General features: G+C 31.3%; 3 protein-coding genes across 4 annotated transcripts in view; all 3 read left to right on the forward strand.

Annotated features, from left to right (window-relative positions):
* On the forward strand, positions 186-3,458 carry LOC104702057 (phosphoethanolamine N-methyltransferase 3-like). Its single transcript, XM_010417868.2, has 11 exons — positions 186-408; positions 583-698; positions 941-1,078; positions 1,169-1,306; positions 1,649-1,792; positions 1,887-1,997; positions 2,079-2,220; positions 2,382-2,662; positions 2,778-2,939; positions 3,021-3,074; positions 3,158-3,458. Exons 1-11 carry the CDS (start codon positions 396-398, stop codon positions 3,329-3,331), a joined length of 1,473 nt encoding a protein of 490 aa, XP_010416170.1. The 5' UTR covers positions 186-395; the 3' UTR covers positions 3,332-3,458.
* LOC104702058 (GDSL esterase/lipase At1g73610-like) lies at positions 7,127-8,645 on the forward strand. Its single transcript, XM_010417869.1, has 5 exons — positions 7,127-7,387; positions 7,555-7,685; positions 7,775-8,011; positions 8,136-8,385; positions 8,482-8,645. The coding sequence occupies exons 1-5, from the start codon at positions 7,129-7,131 to the stop codon at positions 8,643-8,645; spliced, it is 1,041 nt and encodes a 346-aa protein (XP_010416171.1). The 5' UTR covers positions 7,127-7,128.
* The window catches only part of LOC104702059 (thaumatin-like protein), a 6,169-nt gene continuing 742 nt past the window's right edge, over positions 10,941-16,367 (forward strand). Inside the window, exons 1-3 of one of the 2 annotated variants that reach the window (XM_010417871.2) lie at positions 10,941-11,130; positions 11,246-11,570; positions 15,691-15,817. In XM_010417871.2, coding sequence (XP_010416173.1) covers positions 11,067-11,130; positions 11,246-11,570; positions 15,691-15,817 — 516 coding nt within the window. In that variant the 5' untranslated portion in view covers positions 10,941-11,066. Of the gene's footprint in view, positions 11,131-11,245; positions 11,571-15,690; positions 16,216-16,367 lie in introns of those variants that run through there. The other variant, XM_019227798.1, reaches the window with a different exon arrangement.

The following is a 16,367-nucleotide window of genomic DNA, read 5'->3' on the forward strand; positions in this document are numbered from 1 at the left end:
CTAGATTCTCCTAACGGTCCCTTTAGTTAGTAGTGTTTGAATTATCGGATCCGATATAAGATAGAATCGGCTATTATTTCGGTTCCGTAGAAAATAAACCGATCAATAACCGGAAATTAGAAAACATCATGTAAAACCATAATTTACATGTGAAGCGCTTCTTCGTCTTCTCAAATCTGGTGGGCAAAGAGAGCTCCTCAGTCCAGAGAAATCTGAGACAGAGAGAAATCTGATGCAGTCGAAGGGTAGGCTTCACAACCGCAGATCGAGGAGCTTCTCTAGATCCAGACGCGCCATCGAAGGATCATAGCCATAGTTTCTTAGTTCTCGATTCATAGAGAAACAAAAAAAAAAAATCATCTTTTTCTTGTTTCCTTCTGTGTTCTCACTGGAAAATGGCTGCGTATGGTGAGTTAATCTGGTCTGAATCACGATGAGACTGTGCACGATTTAAAAATTGAGACTTTTTTTGTTTTTCTTTTGTTTTTCCCGTAAAGTATCTGTTTTGATATTGGGTCAGCATTTATTTGATTATTTGGTAATCGTTTCTTGATTTTGGGTTTGTTTATTTTACGCTTGAAGGTGAGGAACGTGAAATCCAAAAGAATTACTGGAAAGTGCACTCTGTAGGATTGAGTGTTGAGGCCATGATGCTTGATTCCAAAGCTGCTGACCTCGACAAAGAAGAACGACCTGAGGTATATATCTCGACTCCCCCACCTTTAAGTCTATACAGATTACGAGTCTCATTATGCCTTGAGATGGATCAGATAGATAAATCACATAGCTTTAGGCAGTTTCTCACTTCTTTGCTCTTCCTTTACCATGTGAAGAAAGCTGTTATATAAACCGTGTTGTGTTTATCCTTTTTTTTTACTGTGTCCTCATGGACTTATGAGAGAAAGCTTCTAAGGCTTAAACTGTGTGTGCTTGTGTCAAGATACTTTCGCTTCTACCACCCATTGAAGGGAAAACAGTGCTAGAGTTTGGTGCTGGTATTGGTCGTTTCACTACTGAATTAGCTCAGAAGGCTGGCCAGCTCATTGCTGTTGACTTCATTGAAAGTGTTATTAAAAAGGTTAGATCACCCCCGTCCCTGTTCTTTCAAGCTACTTATACTACTGAGTTTTGTTCGATTTTTCCCTCATGAGAGTCTTCTTATCTGCAGAATAAGAACATTAACGGGCACTACAGGAACGTCAAGTTTATGTGCGCTGATGTCACATCCCCGGATATGAAATTTCCAAATGACTCTATGGATCTTATATTCTCCAACTGGCTGCTAATGTATCTCTCTGATAAAGAGGTAACCATTTACCTTATTAGTGAGGGAACCAGTTTAGAGTTTAGACAGTACACACTTAAGAGTAACCGCGAAAGTAACGCATAGAAATACATGTTGGGACTACTATTACAGTATTATGTACAACAATGACCGGAAACCAGTAGTTTTTAATGTTACTTGGCATATCAAATGAAAAAAATTGGACCATAAAGTATCTTAAGCTTCACTCAGTTATGCGCCATGTGCTAGAGATATTAATCACCTGTCTATATTTTAACTTCACATATGAAGAGTGGTTTTAATCTTCAAACAGTCGGTCATTTATATCTCTTGACAAAGTTATTGTCTTTCATCAAATTGCAGGTTGAAGATTTGGCGAAAAAGATGTTACAATGGACAAAGGTTGGCGGGTATATTTTCTTTAGGGAGTCTTGCTTCCATCAGTCTGGTGATAACAAGCGCAAGTACAACCCAACACACTACCGTGAACCCAAATTTTACACAAAGGTGTGATTACATATATTTACCTCCATTCTTCTGTTTTCTGGACAATTATTTTTGAATTCTGGTGCATATATATATATATATATATACTTTTCAGCTTTTCAAAGAATGCCATATGAATGACGATGCTGGGAATTCGTACGAGCTATCTTTGGTTAGCTGTAAATGTGTTGGAGCTTATGTGAGAAGCAAAAAGAACCAGAACCAGGTAAGAGGCCTCTTCATGTTTTAGCCACACACTTTGATAGTATCGATCGGATTCATGCTTAATACTTTCACAAAATTTCAGATATGCTGGCTTTGGCAGAAAGTCAGTTCAGATAATGATAGGGGCTTCCAACGCTTCTTGGACAATGTCCAGTACAAGTCTAGTGGTATCTTACGCTATGAGCGTGTCTTTGGGCAGGGGTTTGTGAGCACAGGGGGACTCGGTATGCTCTTTAGTCATTGAGCTCTATCAATTTTGCTGTACTTATGGTTCTGTATTTGAAGTTCAATGTTAAATCATTAACTTTTCCATTTTTATTGTATGCAAGTGAAGTATCTTTCCTTCTTATTATATACTGTTCTTTTGTTTTGACCTTTGATATAGAGACAACAAAGGAATTTGTGGATAAGCTGGATCTTAAACCAGGCCAGAAAGTTCTAGATGTTGGATGCGGAATCGGAGGAGGGGACTTCTACATGGCTGAGAACTTTGACGTGGATGTTGTGGGCATTGACCTATCAGTAAACATGATCTCTTTTGCGCTCGAACACGCAATAGGACTCAAATGCTCTGTAGAATTTGAAGTAGCTGATTGCACCAAGAAGGAGTATCCTGATAAGACCTTTGATGTTATTTACAGCAGAGACACCATTCTGCATATCCAAGTATTAACTTCCGCTTCTTTTTTCTTACCTTATGACTTCATTCTGTAGCTTTGTTCGCAAAAATCTCTTTCTCATTTCGTTTCTCCATTTTGTAATCGCTGGTCTTACTCTTTAGGACAAGCCAGCGTTGTTCAGAACATTCTACAAATGGTTGAAGCCAGGAGGAAAAATTCTCATTACCGATTACTGCAGAAGCCCCAAAACCCCATCTCCAGACTTTGCAAACTACATCAAGCAACGAGGGTATGATCTTCATGATGTACAAACATACGGTCAGGTATACAGAGATTGAACCTGTCTCCTCTTCTACTTTAAAAAATCACCAAACTTAGTCGCCTGAACTTGCTTGGTTTGATAGATGCTGAAAGATGCTGGATTCGAGGAGGTAATCGCAGAGGACAGAACTGATCAGGTATGAAACGTTTCTCTACAATAAACTCTAAATACGTTCTGAAAAAGAACTTGAAACCAATTTGCTGTCTGCCTTGTCATCAGTTCGTGAAAGTACTGAAACGGGAACTGGACGCAGTGGAGAAAGAGAAGGATGAGTTCATCAGAGACTTCTCGAAAGAAGATTACGAGGATATTGTAGGAGGGTGGAACTCAAAGCTGCTCAGGAGCTCAAGTGGTGAGCAGAAGTGGGGTTTGTTCATCGCCAAGAGAAACTGATTCTGGCATTGTGTTATAATTAAAAAAAACTTAAGTTGAAAATAAATTTGGGTATGTGTATATCATCAAAACCCAGTTCCCCTGTTATTATCTCTTCAAGCTATATGTAGCTGTGAGCTTCCCTCCATTTTAAAGCCTATCCAGTTTGGTATTGTAATACATGTGATATTTTAAAATCGGTTTGATCTAGTTTGCCATGGTAAATCTTGAACTAAAAAAAAAAAAAAAAACAGTGAACGAGAGTGGTAGTTTCGGGATCATCTTGAAGAACCCTAGTTAGAGAATGAGGTATCAGTTCTAGAGAAAGACAAGATTTTTTGAAATATAAGGAGATAATAAACCGAGACACTAACCTTGTTTCTCCCCATGGTTGGATGGGATATGGTCAATCACTCGTAACTTGTTGGCTACCACTTTCGGCTAAATTAGGCACGTCCTTATAAACAATTTACGGGAAAAAAAACTCTATCTATTCTAGTTTGTCGATTCTTTTTGGTGGCGTCTACTGTTCTCTGTCAACCATTTTAGTATGTTTTTTTTTTCTTCTCCCAAATAGAGAGCGGTTTGAGGGATAAAAGGATAAATTTCTATCGAAGCCGCTACTGCAATGACATATTATGATAATAACTTTGCATTCGTGTTCATGTGTAATCTTCCATATATGACATGCATATGTACAAAGTGATTTTCTGTACACCAACAAATGAGGACTACGCAAGGGAATTATGGTGATTGGTGAACCAAATGTATGATTTGATGCAAACATATATAGTTTTGCTTTACACTTTTTTTTTTCACTGAACGATTATATTGATTGATAAGAATATACGGTTTTGCGAAAAGGATGAAGGGCAATCAACCCAGCTAACAAGCAAAATATAAACTACGATTCTAGCCATATCATCTACAAAAATCTTTTGAAGCCAACATGGATACTCAGTTGCTACATAAGATTGACGGCGATCCTCTCTTGTTACACTCTTTGCTATAAGATGAGCACCAAGATTTGAGTTTCTGTCTTCCAAAAAAACTTTACATACCAAAACATTACCCAAAGCTGCTTCCAAGGTCCTAGAATACAGCAAGAAAGAAGGCCAAGCTTTTGGCCGCTGAAGAGCTCCAACTAACTCTTTGTCTTCTGAGGCGAATATGATCTTACTGAAATTGTGACTAATCATACTCTCAATAGACCAAAACCACCAAAGCCAGCTTTGTAGGCAAGCATCAAATTTAGAATGTATCATAGCAAAGGACTTTCTGCTATGCAATAAAACTACACCAGTTTCATTTCTCAAAACCAATGTTGTTCCACTAACATTGAACTCTTTATCCTAAAATGATGCAAAGTTACATTTTAGCCATCCAAAGGGGGGGGACCAGAGTGAGGTTTTGGCTTGGCGCTCTAATATATTTTTTGTTAGAATCAACTAAATTCAAGTATATATATACTGTATGTTTCCCCGTTACTACTTATATAGTTATATTTAACGAATATAAGTTACTAAACTTCATATAGTGACTACCGACTACTAGTGGTGAGCCTAAATGTTTGAGTTCAAAAGTTAATTTTATGTTCATATAAATATCTCTATTTTAGTACTTCTTTAAATTTATTAGATTAAAAAAAAAATTATTACATGAATCAAACCAAGCCTTGGTAAGTGTCGTACCGAGTTAGAAGGTCAAGAAAACGTCGTAAATATAGCATATGAATACAGCGTTTTTTTCTTTATGCTATAGTTAACATACTGGCGTATTTTAGATAACGTTTGGGTAATTGTAAACGCTATATTATATTTTTAGAAGTTACAGTTTTGTTGAAGCGTATCTTACAATATTTAAAACGCTGTCTTTAATTTAGGTGGAAAAATTATTTTTCATTTCCCGGCTATGTACTTAGCTAAAAAACTAAGCGCCCAATTTTTTCATTATTCCCTCTTACTTTTGTCGAAATATCTCACATTCTTTTCTTTTGCTTCTCTGTTCACGAGCTAGGGTTTTTTATTTTCTTTCCTTTGATTTTTAGATTCTTGTCGAAAATCTCACATTCTTAGATTCTTTATCTCTAAAAAGTTCTTTAGCTCTCTCCGAAATTCTCTTATCTCTCTCAGATAGTCTTTCTGCAAATTTATGGAAATCGAAGTTAGAACTTCTTGTATTTGTACTTGTGGAACTTCTTGTATTTGTACTTGTGGAACCTTTCTCTTGTATTTCACGATTGTGGCTATATGAACTTTTTTTCTTTAAATATTGTTGGTTTGACAAATGACAAGATGTTTATCTAATAAACAAAATATAACAGAGCTAATTAATATAAGAAAAACAAAATCTAGGGTACAATAAAATTAATAATACAAAACAAATGATATGAAACAATAAATAATAACGAAGATTAATTGCTATTATAAAGTATACAATAGAAATAAAGAAAACGCAATCTAAAAGATAATTAATATAGCATAAGGTAAAACCGCTAAGTAAAGTGCCATATCTATTATAACGGGCGCAGACATAGCGTTTGTTATAACGCTATGCTTTCCTGTTATAGCGTTTTCCGGACGCTATATATGTGACATTTTCTTGTAGTGTCTCCTCAATCAAATTATAAGGGCACAATTATTATCATAGCCGTTGAATTATATATAAAACAAAGTCGATTTTGGTTTAAGATAAAAAGAAAAATAAATAAAACAGACTTCAATGACCAGGATAAGATCGCCGATTCAGCATTCATTCAATGAAGAACAATTCTTGGGTCCCTTTGTTCACCTGTTCTTATTTTAACAATGAGAATCTGACATGTTATAACATATTTAAGAACCTATTTATTCATTTATAAAATAAGGAAACAAAATCTGTGTATATTATTATAAAATTAAAAACTCAAACCGTTTTTTTATAAATCTAAACCGATATATAATTTCATTCTAATTGTAAAATCTAAACCCTAACCATCTCATTTGTAAACCCAAACCGACATATAATTTCATTATAATTGTGAAATCTAAACTCTAACCATCTCATTTGTAAACCTGAACCGAGTAACCGATATATAATTTCATTCTAATTGTGAAACCTAAACCCTAACAATCTTATTTGTAAACCCAAACCGACATATAATTTCGTTTTATTGTAAAATATAAACCTTAACCACTTCATTTGTAAATCCAAACCGACATAAAATTTTATTTTAATTGTAAAATCTAAACCAAACCAATATTTAATTTTCTTTAATTAAAAGTATACAGAATTTGTTTCCTTAATTTTTTTTGCTTTTTAATTGAATTTTGATTTATTTTTTAAATAAAAATAATGTATAAAAGATTTTGATTGGTTGAAAAGGAATGAGTGAATAAAAGGGTTCACCTTATAAGTGAACCTAAATATTTTTCTTCAATGAATCGGGTGATATGATGTACTGTAATTTTTTTTTTTTGGTTCTAAAGGAAAGAGATTTGTATCTAATCTTCCAAAATTCCAGTTTCAATACACTCTCCTAAATTTTTTTGTGGTTCTTAAATGAAGATTTGTATCTTTTTTTTTTTTGCTAATTACTATATAAAATTCGTTGAATTTGCAGTTTTTTTCCAAAATTTGAATACAATGATAACATTTATTGACAGCCATTTCGTTGAATTTGATTATTTGATTCCTTTAAAAGTCATTGTAGATACTTTACCTATATATTTTTTTTGTGCAAAATCTTTTTTTCTCTAAGATCAGAAATTATCTTGTTTATATACTTCATATTCTGACATTTTCACCAAAACATCAACCCAAAAACAAGTTCGACAAATATGAATTTCGTTATGCTCTCGAAAATGCTATCAGCATTGTCGTTCATTAGCTTGTTTTATGTTGGCTCTGCCCAACAATCAAATGGGAACTCAACGGTTTCGGCACTTTTCGCTTTTGGAGACTCAATACTTGATACGGGCAACAATAATCTTCTTCTCACTCTTACTAAAGTCAATTTTTTCCCATACGGTCGAGATCTTGTAGGTGGAAGAGCTACAGGAAGATTTGGCAATGGGAGAGTTTTTTCAGATATGATTGGTATGTGTATTCATTCTTTTGATCTCTAGCTAGAACATTTTACTGTTGATATGTTTGTAACGGATACATCAGTTTTGAATACTATTAGTCAATGACACAAATATTCTCTGGTAGCAATTAATGTCTTTGCGTGTGACATAACCAAAATAAATGTCTTTTGTGTGCAGCCGAAGGTTTGGGATTGAAGAGTCTCTTACCAGCATACCGTGACCCATTCCTCTCGAACAATGATCTACCAACTGGTGTTTGTTTCGCATCCGGTGGTTCTGGACTTGATGCAATCACTGCTAGAATACAAGTAAAATATTACTATTCTGTCCCAAAAATTATAACACGTTTTTTTAATTTATATCAAAATTTAATTAGATTATATTTTGGTGTGGTTAGGGAGTTATATGGGTGTCAGACCAGGTTACAGACTTCCAAAACTACATCACCAGACTAAATGGTGTAGTAGGATATCAAGAACAAGCAAATACGATTATATCAAATGCTGTTTATCTAATCTCAGCTGGAAATAACGATATTGCTATCACCTATTTTACTACGATGTCTAGAAGGTTACAATACACTGTTTCAGGCTACACTGATCTCTTGGTCACTTGGACTCGTGATCTCATAAAGGTACACAATCAATATTGCAAAATATAAAACATAATTAAATACGATTAGATTTTAGTCAAATATTGCATTTATAATATTCTATATTTCTAATGTTTCTTCCTTTTTTTTTTTTGGTTTTTTGAAGAGTTTATATGATATGGGCGCAAGAAAATTTGCGGTTATGGGAACATTACCGCTAGGCTGCTTACCAGGAGCAAGAACCATGCTTGGGAGTTTAATATGTGAAGTCTTCTCAAATCAAGCAGCTGATATGTTCAACAAAAAATTATCTGCCGAGCTTGAAAAACTTGGTGCAACATTTCCGGGGGCAAAATTCATGTACATAGATATGTACACTCCTCTTCTTGGTCTAATCAACAACCCTCAAGCTTCAGGTAATCAATCACATGATTCAACAAGACAACTCATATGTGTGTTTTTAAAACATTTAATTAATATGCTATCATTCGTTGGAAAAATGCATGCTGCAGGGTTCATTGATGTATCTCATGGATGTTGTTGTACGCCGACGTCCATAATACCGTGCTTGGACGCGTCTCGATACGTGTTTTGGGATATTGCCCATCCGACTGAGAAGTCATACAAAACTATCACACCACCGATTATTGAAGATATCAAAGCAAAGCTCGCATGATCAATTATTAAGCTTTTTAGATTCGGTGATTATGAATACCGATCAGTATGTTTTGATGTAATAAGTTATCGGTTACGCACATAACCACAACGTTGCTCTTTGTTCAAATCCAATATTCGTTATTCCTAACAAAGATACATTTTGGATCTTAGGGTTGACTTGAACCCTCTCATGTTCTCAGAAACAAGTTAAGTCTATATATTTGAGCTTTCTAGTAAACGCTTACTAATATCCTGAAGAGATATCAACTAATATCAAACGTTGGATTTATTCAATGAAAATCACTATCAACAAATTAAAATTTAACTTATGATCATGTTTTCTTATCACGTGCATACCTTTGTTATGACATCTAGAACATATAAGTTTTCCACAAAATACTTCAAAAAAAGTCATATTTATTAGTTGTTCAAAAAAAAACAAGTCATATTTATTATTAAATTATTTGGCAAAATAGACAGTTTTTAAAATATAATTATAAAAGTAGTACAATCACTATTTATAATTAGCAAATTACACATTTTCTACTGTTCACAAGACCTTTCAACCCTCATCAACATTTCATATTTNTCACATGCAATTGAGTCTCTGTTTTTTTTTTTTTTTTTTTTTAATATATGCTCTCTACAATCTTAAAAACAAAAAATGCTGACTAATTAAAATTTGTTTTCTAAAGTTTTAAAGATGTATAAAAATCTATGTTTTTTTTTTATAATTTGATATGCATTTTGTTTCATGATTTTATTTGATAATGTTAAATATTTTTTATAAATTTTGTATATGTACACATTATTAAGTGTATAGATGTCTGTACACATTAGTAAGTGTACAGATGTATGTACATATTAGTAAGTGTACAGATGTACTTTGTATAATTTGTTTAATTTTTAGGGTTTCAGATATTTGTATCATAATGGTTTTATACAAATTACATATGTACACTTAATAATGTGTGTCTGTACTCTTAACAATGTGTACACTAAATAAGGTGTACAATACAAAATATATAAATAATATATTTAAAAATTATTAAATAAAATCATATCAAATTGTAAAGAAAAAATATATATTTTTTTTGTATCCAAGAAAATTTCTAAAAAAAGATTATATTAACAATTATTTGAATAATTATGATTGAAGGAAAAAAATTTCTCATCTACACACATACTCCTTTTGGTAATCTTCTCACCCAAACCTATGTCCAACAATCTCTCCTATCTCACATATTCTCTATTACACAACACCTATTTTTCCAATTTTGAATAGTAAATGTATTAGTTTACCAATTAAGTTTCCAAAATATACTAATATGCAAACAAACCCTTTATTATTTATGCTATTGTCTGTATAATCTTCGTTTCGGTCCATACTCGGATATTCCTACTTTATTCAGAGAGCCTTCAAACACCGTTTTCGTGGAGCATCTTTTTATGTCGATTGTTGAAAAAAGGAAGAAAAAAAAGTACTGTTTTAACATTTATTTATTTTCTTACAAAAAAATTTGTTCTTTAGTGAAACGAAAACTTAAGATTTAAATCTCACTGCTTCATATAGCTAGATTCCTTTGCCTGTCACGTGAATCCAAAACCTCACGTTAATTTTTAGTTTTAAACTAGTCCCCCTTGCGAGAATTTTAGTGTAGGAATGCCAAAATATTTTAACGATCTTGTTAATGTAAACGGTGTAAAATTTAACTAGTCCCTTCAATTTGTAAAATTAAATTTTTAATTAATATAGTTTGGAACTATAGTGAACTGTGTAGACGAGTTTTAACTATTTCTCTAGAACTTATATGATTAAACCAAGAAGGAGAAGGAAAAAAAATGAAAATATTCATACTATTAAACTATGCATAATTTGCAAACCAATTAACTTTACGAGTCATAGAACAAAGGTTCGAATTAGTCTTCTGACAGCTTCGAAAGGTCTGATAAATTTTGTCATTACTACATTCCCCAAACACATATATTCTTTCTTTTAACATGGTTGTCTGCAACAGTGTAAAAATGAACAATTTTTCTTTCAAACTGCTGATTTTTATTTGTTATAGTTAGGTTGTAAATGTACAAATTTTCTTTTGCACTTATACAAACTACGGTAATTACTAACCACAAACAATCCATTTCAATACGATAATCCTAGTTTTCAGCTACCAATATTAATCGTTGATAATTGTTTACTTTGATGTTAAAAAAAAACAAAAAAAGAAGTTAGATATTTACTTTCAACTTGACTGTTTTTTTTTATATATATATTTCATTTTTATAAACCCTAATAAAAAGAAGGAAAAGAAAGGACACCGGCCTTTTTCTCTCTATAAAGAGAAAAATCTCCAAAAGGCAATGAGAGAAATGTGAAGCTGCTTTCACAGCCCTTGTTTGCGTCTTCCACTCAAGTAGAAAGAAATCAGAAGTACCATCAATGGCTTCTTCAACATCTCTCTTCCTCCTCCTCCCTCTCCTTCTTCTTCTCTCCCACGCTTCAGGTATTCTATTTTTTTTTTATCTCAGATCTTTTGAATTTAAATTCATATATTATTATTAATCACATCAAAACCAAACTAATGACATTTTGGGTTTGCCTATTTCGTTGAACTTTAGCTTCAACGGTCATATTCTACAACAAGTGCACATACCCAGTCTGGCCTGGGATCCAAGCTAGCTCCGGTCAACCGCTCCTCGCCGGCGGCGGATTTAAACTCTCTCCCAAAAGAGCTTACACTCTCCAACTTCCACCTCTCTGGTCCGGTCGCTTCTGGGGCCGCCACGGTTGCTCCTTCGACAGATCTGGCCGTGGTCACTGCGCCACCGGAGACTGCGGTGGTTCTCTCCTCTGTAACGGAGCTGGCGGTGTACCTCCGGCTACACTCGCCGAGATCACCCTCGGTCATGACATGGACTTTTATGACGTCAGCCTCGTTGATGGGTATGTCTCTCACTTAAACCAATTTTTTTTTTAATTCGGTTCGGTTTAACTTTTGTTTAGCGTTCATCAGTATTATTTTTATATTGTATATGATTAATTATATTTATAATGTGAATGGATTTGATATGGTAACATAATTAGGGGGTGGAAAAAAAAAGTTTCAAAAAAGGCCTGAACCGAATCAAAATTTTACTGACTTTAGTGTACATGAAATCAAAATTTTATATATTTTGATATTTACATACGAATATTTTTTAAAAATATAATCATATATATAAAAGTAGAGTTTCAGTTTCTCCTTATTGGTCCACTTGGCAATGTAATTTTAACAAAAAAAAAATTATATTAAAACACAAATTTAAAACAATTAATTTTCATATTTAACTCACATAATATAAAACTGAAATCTTTATAGCTTCTCCCTATAAATTATGCATTAACTTTATTTCTCCACTAAGTTGTATTAATCAATTGTATTAAAACAAAACAATAAATTAGAATTGTAACTCTCATTTTTCTAAATGTAATTTTTCATCATTTCTCTTCCTATAAATACTCATTATCTTATTCTCTTAGTCTATCACTCTTTCATTCTCTCATCTTCTTCCACTACTCTCAAATCTCTTTTTTGTTTTGTTTTGTTTTGTTTTGTATTTTTTTTGTTATTGTTGTTGTATGGGTTATAAAAAATCAAATCAAATATCATTGTAAAAGCTTAGTTTTAGAGTTTGTATGATATGTATATCTTATATATTTATTTTAATCTTTTAAAATGTTTATCTCCATTTTCTATTTTATATTAACATCTTATAAGTCATTATTTTCATACTTCCTTACAATATTCACCACACAATAAGATCATAAAGTTGAAATGATCCATATGTAATTATCTATTATGTCTCTGGTTATCTCACATATTCATGTATCATTTTTAATAATTTATAAAGATCAATATAATATTTAAAGATCAATATAATTATCCATTTATCCATTTATAAAGACTATTTTGTTTTGTGATTCAATTGTTAAATCTGCAGATATCAATATAATATATATATATATATATATATTTATGATTTGAGGTTTTTGAAAACAAAAAGAACATAATTAAACAATTGGTTTTTTGTGTCTTTAATCAAAATAAAAAATGATCCAAAAAACAAAACATATTCAACTGGAACTTAAATATAAAAATAAAATATAATTTTAAAAATATCATTTCACTAAATTCTCTAAAGATGAAACCATTAGTATGAAATCTAGCACTATAAATTAAATTGATGAGTGAAAACCAAAAAAATATAAGTTATCCTTGGGATTTTAAAAATTATTGAGATTGAAGAATTCATATAATTTTATAAGAAAACTAATTTAGTTTGTCACTTAAAAAGTAATATTTTTTATTTTGAAATATTATGTGTAAGTGTTGAGTTTATATCAACAAACAACCAAATCATGTGAATTTTGATTCAGCCACTTGGTATTCCTTTTATTTTAGGTTATAAAAAATTAAAATATTTATTTATAATTAAAGACATGTAACTCCATTTAACTCAAATGTAACTCCTATCCAATAATTGTACATTAATTCATTCCTCCTACTAACTTATTATCTTTCAAGAGAAATTATTTTTGGTTAAATTTTAATATTTTTTATTTATTTTGGTTGGCTAAACTTATATTCATATTTTGGTTGGCTAAATTAATATATTTCTCATGTAAAATTATTGTTTATAATATATTTCTCATTTCAAAGTTTAAAGCAATATATCATATATATAAATGTAAGGTTTTGGTCTCTCCTTATTGGTTGATTTTCATTTAATGTTTTCTAATTTTTTTTTTTTTTTTTTTTCTAATTGCTTTAAACAATATTTAAGACCCAATAAACACAATACATTTAACTCACACATTAAAATAAAATTATAACTGAAAATAAAATAAATTATGCATTAATCATATTCTACCACTCAATTTTATTCAAACACAATAAATTACTATTGTAACTCCATAGTTCTAAATGTAACTTCCATCATTTTTTATCATATAAATAAGCATTCTCTCAATCTATCATTCTCTCATATTGACATTCTTTTACTATCTCATTTTCACATTCTCTCATTCTCTTCTACAATACCTCAAATCATTTTTCGTTTTTTTTTGTTATTTTTGATTTCTTATTTTTGTTGTATGGGTTGTAAAAAAAAAATGAAATATCATTGTAAATTGTTAATGCTAAATTTTAATTTTAGAGACTACATGATATATATTTTACATTGTTCTTATTTTAAAAGATTTATCTCCTTTATCTAATTTGGATTATTATCTTATAAGTAATCATTCTCTCTTCCTCTCCCACCAATATCAAATGTTGTTATATCTCATATGTGTTGTAAGAGTTTGATTCTATATTTTAATTTAGAAAGTATTATATATATATATATATTACATTGTTCTATTTTTTAAAGATTCATCTCCATTATCTAATTTGGATTACCATCTTATAGTAAACATTCTCTCCTCCTCTCCTACCAATATCAAATGTTGTTATATCTCATATGTGTTGTAACTTGTAAGAGTTTGATTCTATATTTTAATGTAGAAAGTATTATATATATTTAACATTGTTTTCAATTTTTATTTTATTTATATAAAAAATATTTCTTTTATATTTCTTGCCTTTCTAATCTATTCATATTTATTTTTTAAATTTGCATAGTTAAATTTAAATTCACATATGTTGGTTTTAACAAAACAATCAACTTTATTTGAGAATTAGATGTTCCTATTCATTTTTAAACGATCAATGTGTAACATATAAGCATTTTGTCTTGCAATCACAAGTTCCATTTCCATTGCTTAACTCCATGGTTAAACTATAATATATGTTGTCCTATTTGTAGGAATAACAACATACTTATTTAATTTATTTAAAAGAGCAGATGATTAAACGAAATAAACATTTCTCCAAATTTTATAATTCAATCAGTGAGTGTACTTATTACTTTGAAAAACTTTTACATTGAAGTTCATAAAATCATATAAGAAAACTAAAATACTATATCACTTCAAATTTGGAAGGAAACACTTGGTATTCCTTTTAAAAAAAGTCAAGACACATATAAAAATTTATTAATATTTAACTCACTTTAAAGACATTAAAGGTCATTTAACTCAAAAATAACTTCTATCCAATAATTTCATACATTCCTCCCACAAATAAAAAAATATATATATATATATATATGTTCAAGATTGTATTTAAATATTACATAATTTTTTAGTTAGCTAAATTTATAGTCACATATATACAATATATATACATAAGAATTTATATTACTTATTAACACCATAATTCGACCCATTATTTGCTTAACTCAATATTGGTTTCAAAGCCAACTAAAGAAAAACAGAAACAATCTTATTGATATTAGACCAAAACATGGGCATACAAACATATTCACTTACACGGAAGATATTTAAAAAAAAAAACTTATTATTGCAACATCAACGTATGAAGGGTTTACATATGCAGTTAATTAGAAAATCTATAATACAATAAATGTATTGGAAACAATATCAGTCAATGATAATATTGGATCCTCAAAAGCAAGAAACAACATCTTCATAATTCATAAAAAATAAACGCCACAATTATACACATATGAACGAAATGATATAAACATATTGTGTATAAATAAAAGTGACGGCAAAGCCCGTATATGCCTAATTAAAACGAAATAATACAAAAGAAAAAACGAAAAAGACCAAAAAAAAACAAGAAAGTGCCAACTACACCATAACCCACGCATTGCGTGGGGAAGCACCTAGTCATATTTAAGTTGTGGATATAGTAAGTTTTATTATATGTTTTGAGTTGGCTTTTCACTAATCCCGAACCAAATAGAAATTTCATACATCTAAACAGAAAGCTAACCGTATTAGAAATAATATTGTCTGGTTTCAACTCTTATAAAACTAACTAGTGACTATATATACCAAAGTATCGAATGGAATAGTCAAACCGTAATCCAAATTGCTTATTCTAAACATCAATAATTTAAACATTTTTGTTTACTCTCACAAACTAATTTTCTTGTTAATCAATGGTAAATGACAGATATAACTTGGCGATGTCTATAATGCCTGTGAAGGGTACGGGAAAGTGTACCTACGCTGGTTGCGTAAGCGATCTGAACCGGATGTGTCCAGTTGGTCTACAGGTCCGTTCACGTGACGGGAAACAGGTAGTAGCCTGTAAAAGCGCGTGCTCTGCCTTTAACTCACCACGCTACTGTTGTACCGGCTTGTTCGGTAACCCACAGTCATGCAAGCCTACGGCTTACTCTAAGATCTTCAAGGTAGCTTGCCCAAAGGCCTACTCATACGCCTACGATGACCCAACCAGCATTGCTACGTGTTCTAAAGCTAACTACGTCGTCACTTTTTGCCCTCACCACGGCCGTTGATTGAAATCTCACTTTTAAATTATTTTATATGATTTGTTTAGTATGTACGAGGTTCTAGTGAGAGTTACCGAGACCTTTGTTCTTTCGCTTAATGTTCTCACTCGTTCGATGATCTTTATTAGATTTCATGCATTTGTGATATGCGTTTAATAAAATTAAGTGATGTCTTGGACCTCGGTTTAAAAGTAAATTAAACAAAAACCGGATTACAAAGGACGAATCTAATTCGGGTTAATTTGTTTTGTTTTACTATACCTGTAAAGTGTAAACAGTATTAAACCCGAATAGACCCTTCAACAAACTTACTTTGAAAAATAATCTAATTTAA

Source organism: Camelina sativa, chromosome 7, assembly GCF_000633955.1.
Source record: "Camelina sativa cultivar DH55 chromosome 7, Cs, whole genome shotgun sequence".
Classification (NCBI taxonomy): Eukaryota; Viridiplantae; Streptophyta; class Magnoliopsida; order Brassicales; family Brassicaceae; genus Camelina; species Camelina sativa.

Excerpts from the sequence above, each read along its gene's own strand:
- LOC104702057 (XM_010417868.2), top strand. Across the intron at positions 1,079-1,168 it reads TTGAAAGTGTTATTAAAAAG|AATAAGAACATTAACGGGCA; the intron begins GTTAGATCACCC and ends TCTTATCTGCAG. Across the intron at positions 3,075-3,157 it reads CAGAGGACAGAACTGATCAG|TTCGTGAAAGTACTGAAACG; the intron begins GTATGAAACGTT and ends CCTTGTCATCAG.
- LOC104702058 (XM_010417869.1), top strand. The coding sequence starts at position 7,129 with ATGAATTTCGTTATGCTCTCGAAAATGCTATCAGCATTGTCGTTCATT. Across the intron at positions 7,686-7,774 it reads CAATCACTGCTAGAATACAA|GGAGTTATATGGGTGTCAGA; the intron begins GTAAAATATTAC and ends TGGTGTGGTTAG. Across the intron at positions 8,386-8,481 it reads CAACAACCCTCAAGCTTCAG|GGTTCATTGATGTATCTCAT; the intron begins GTAATCAATCAC and ends TGCATGCTGCAG.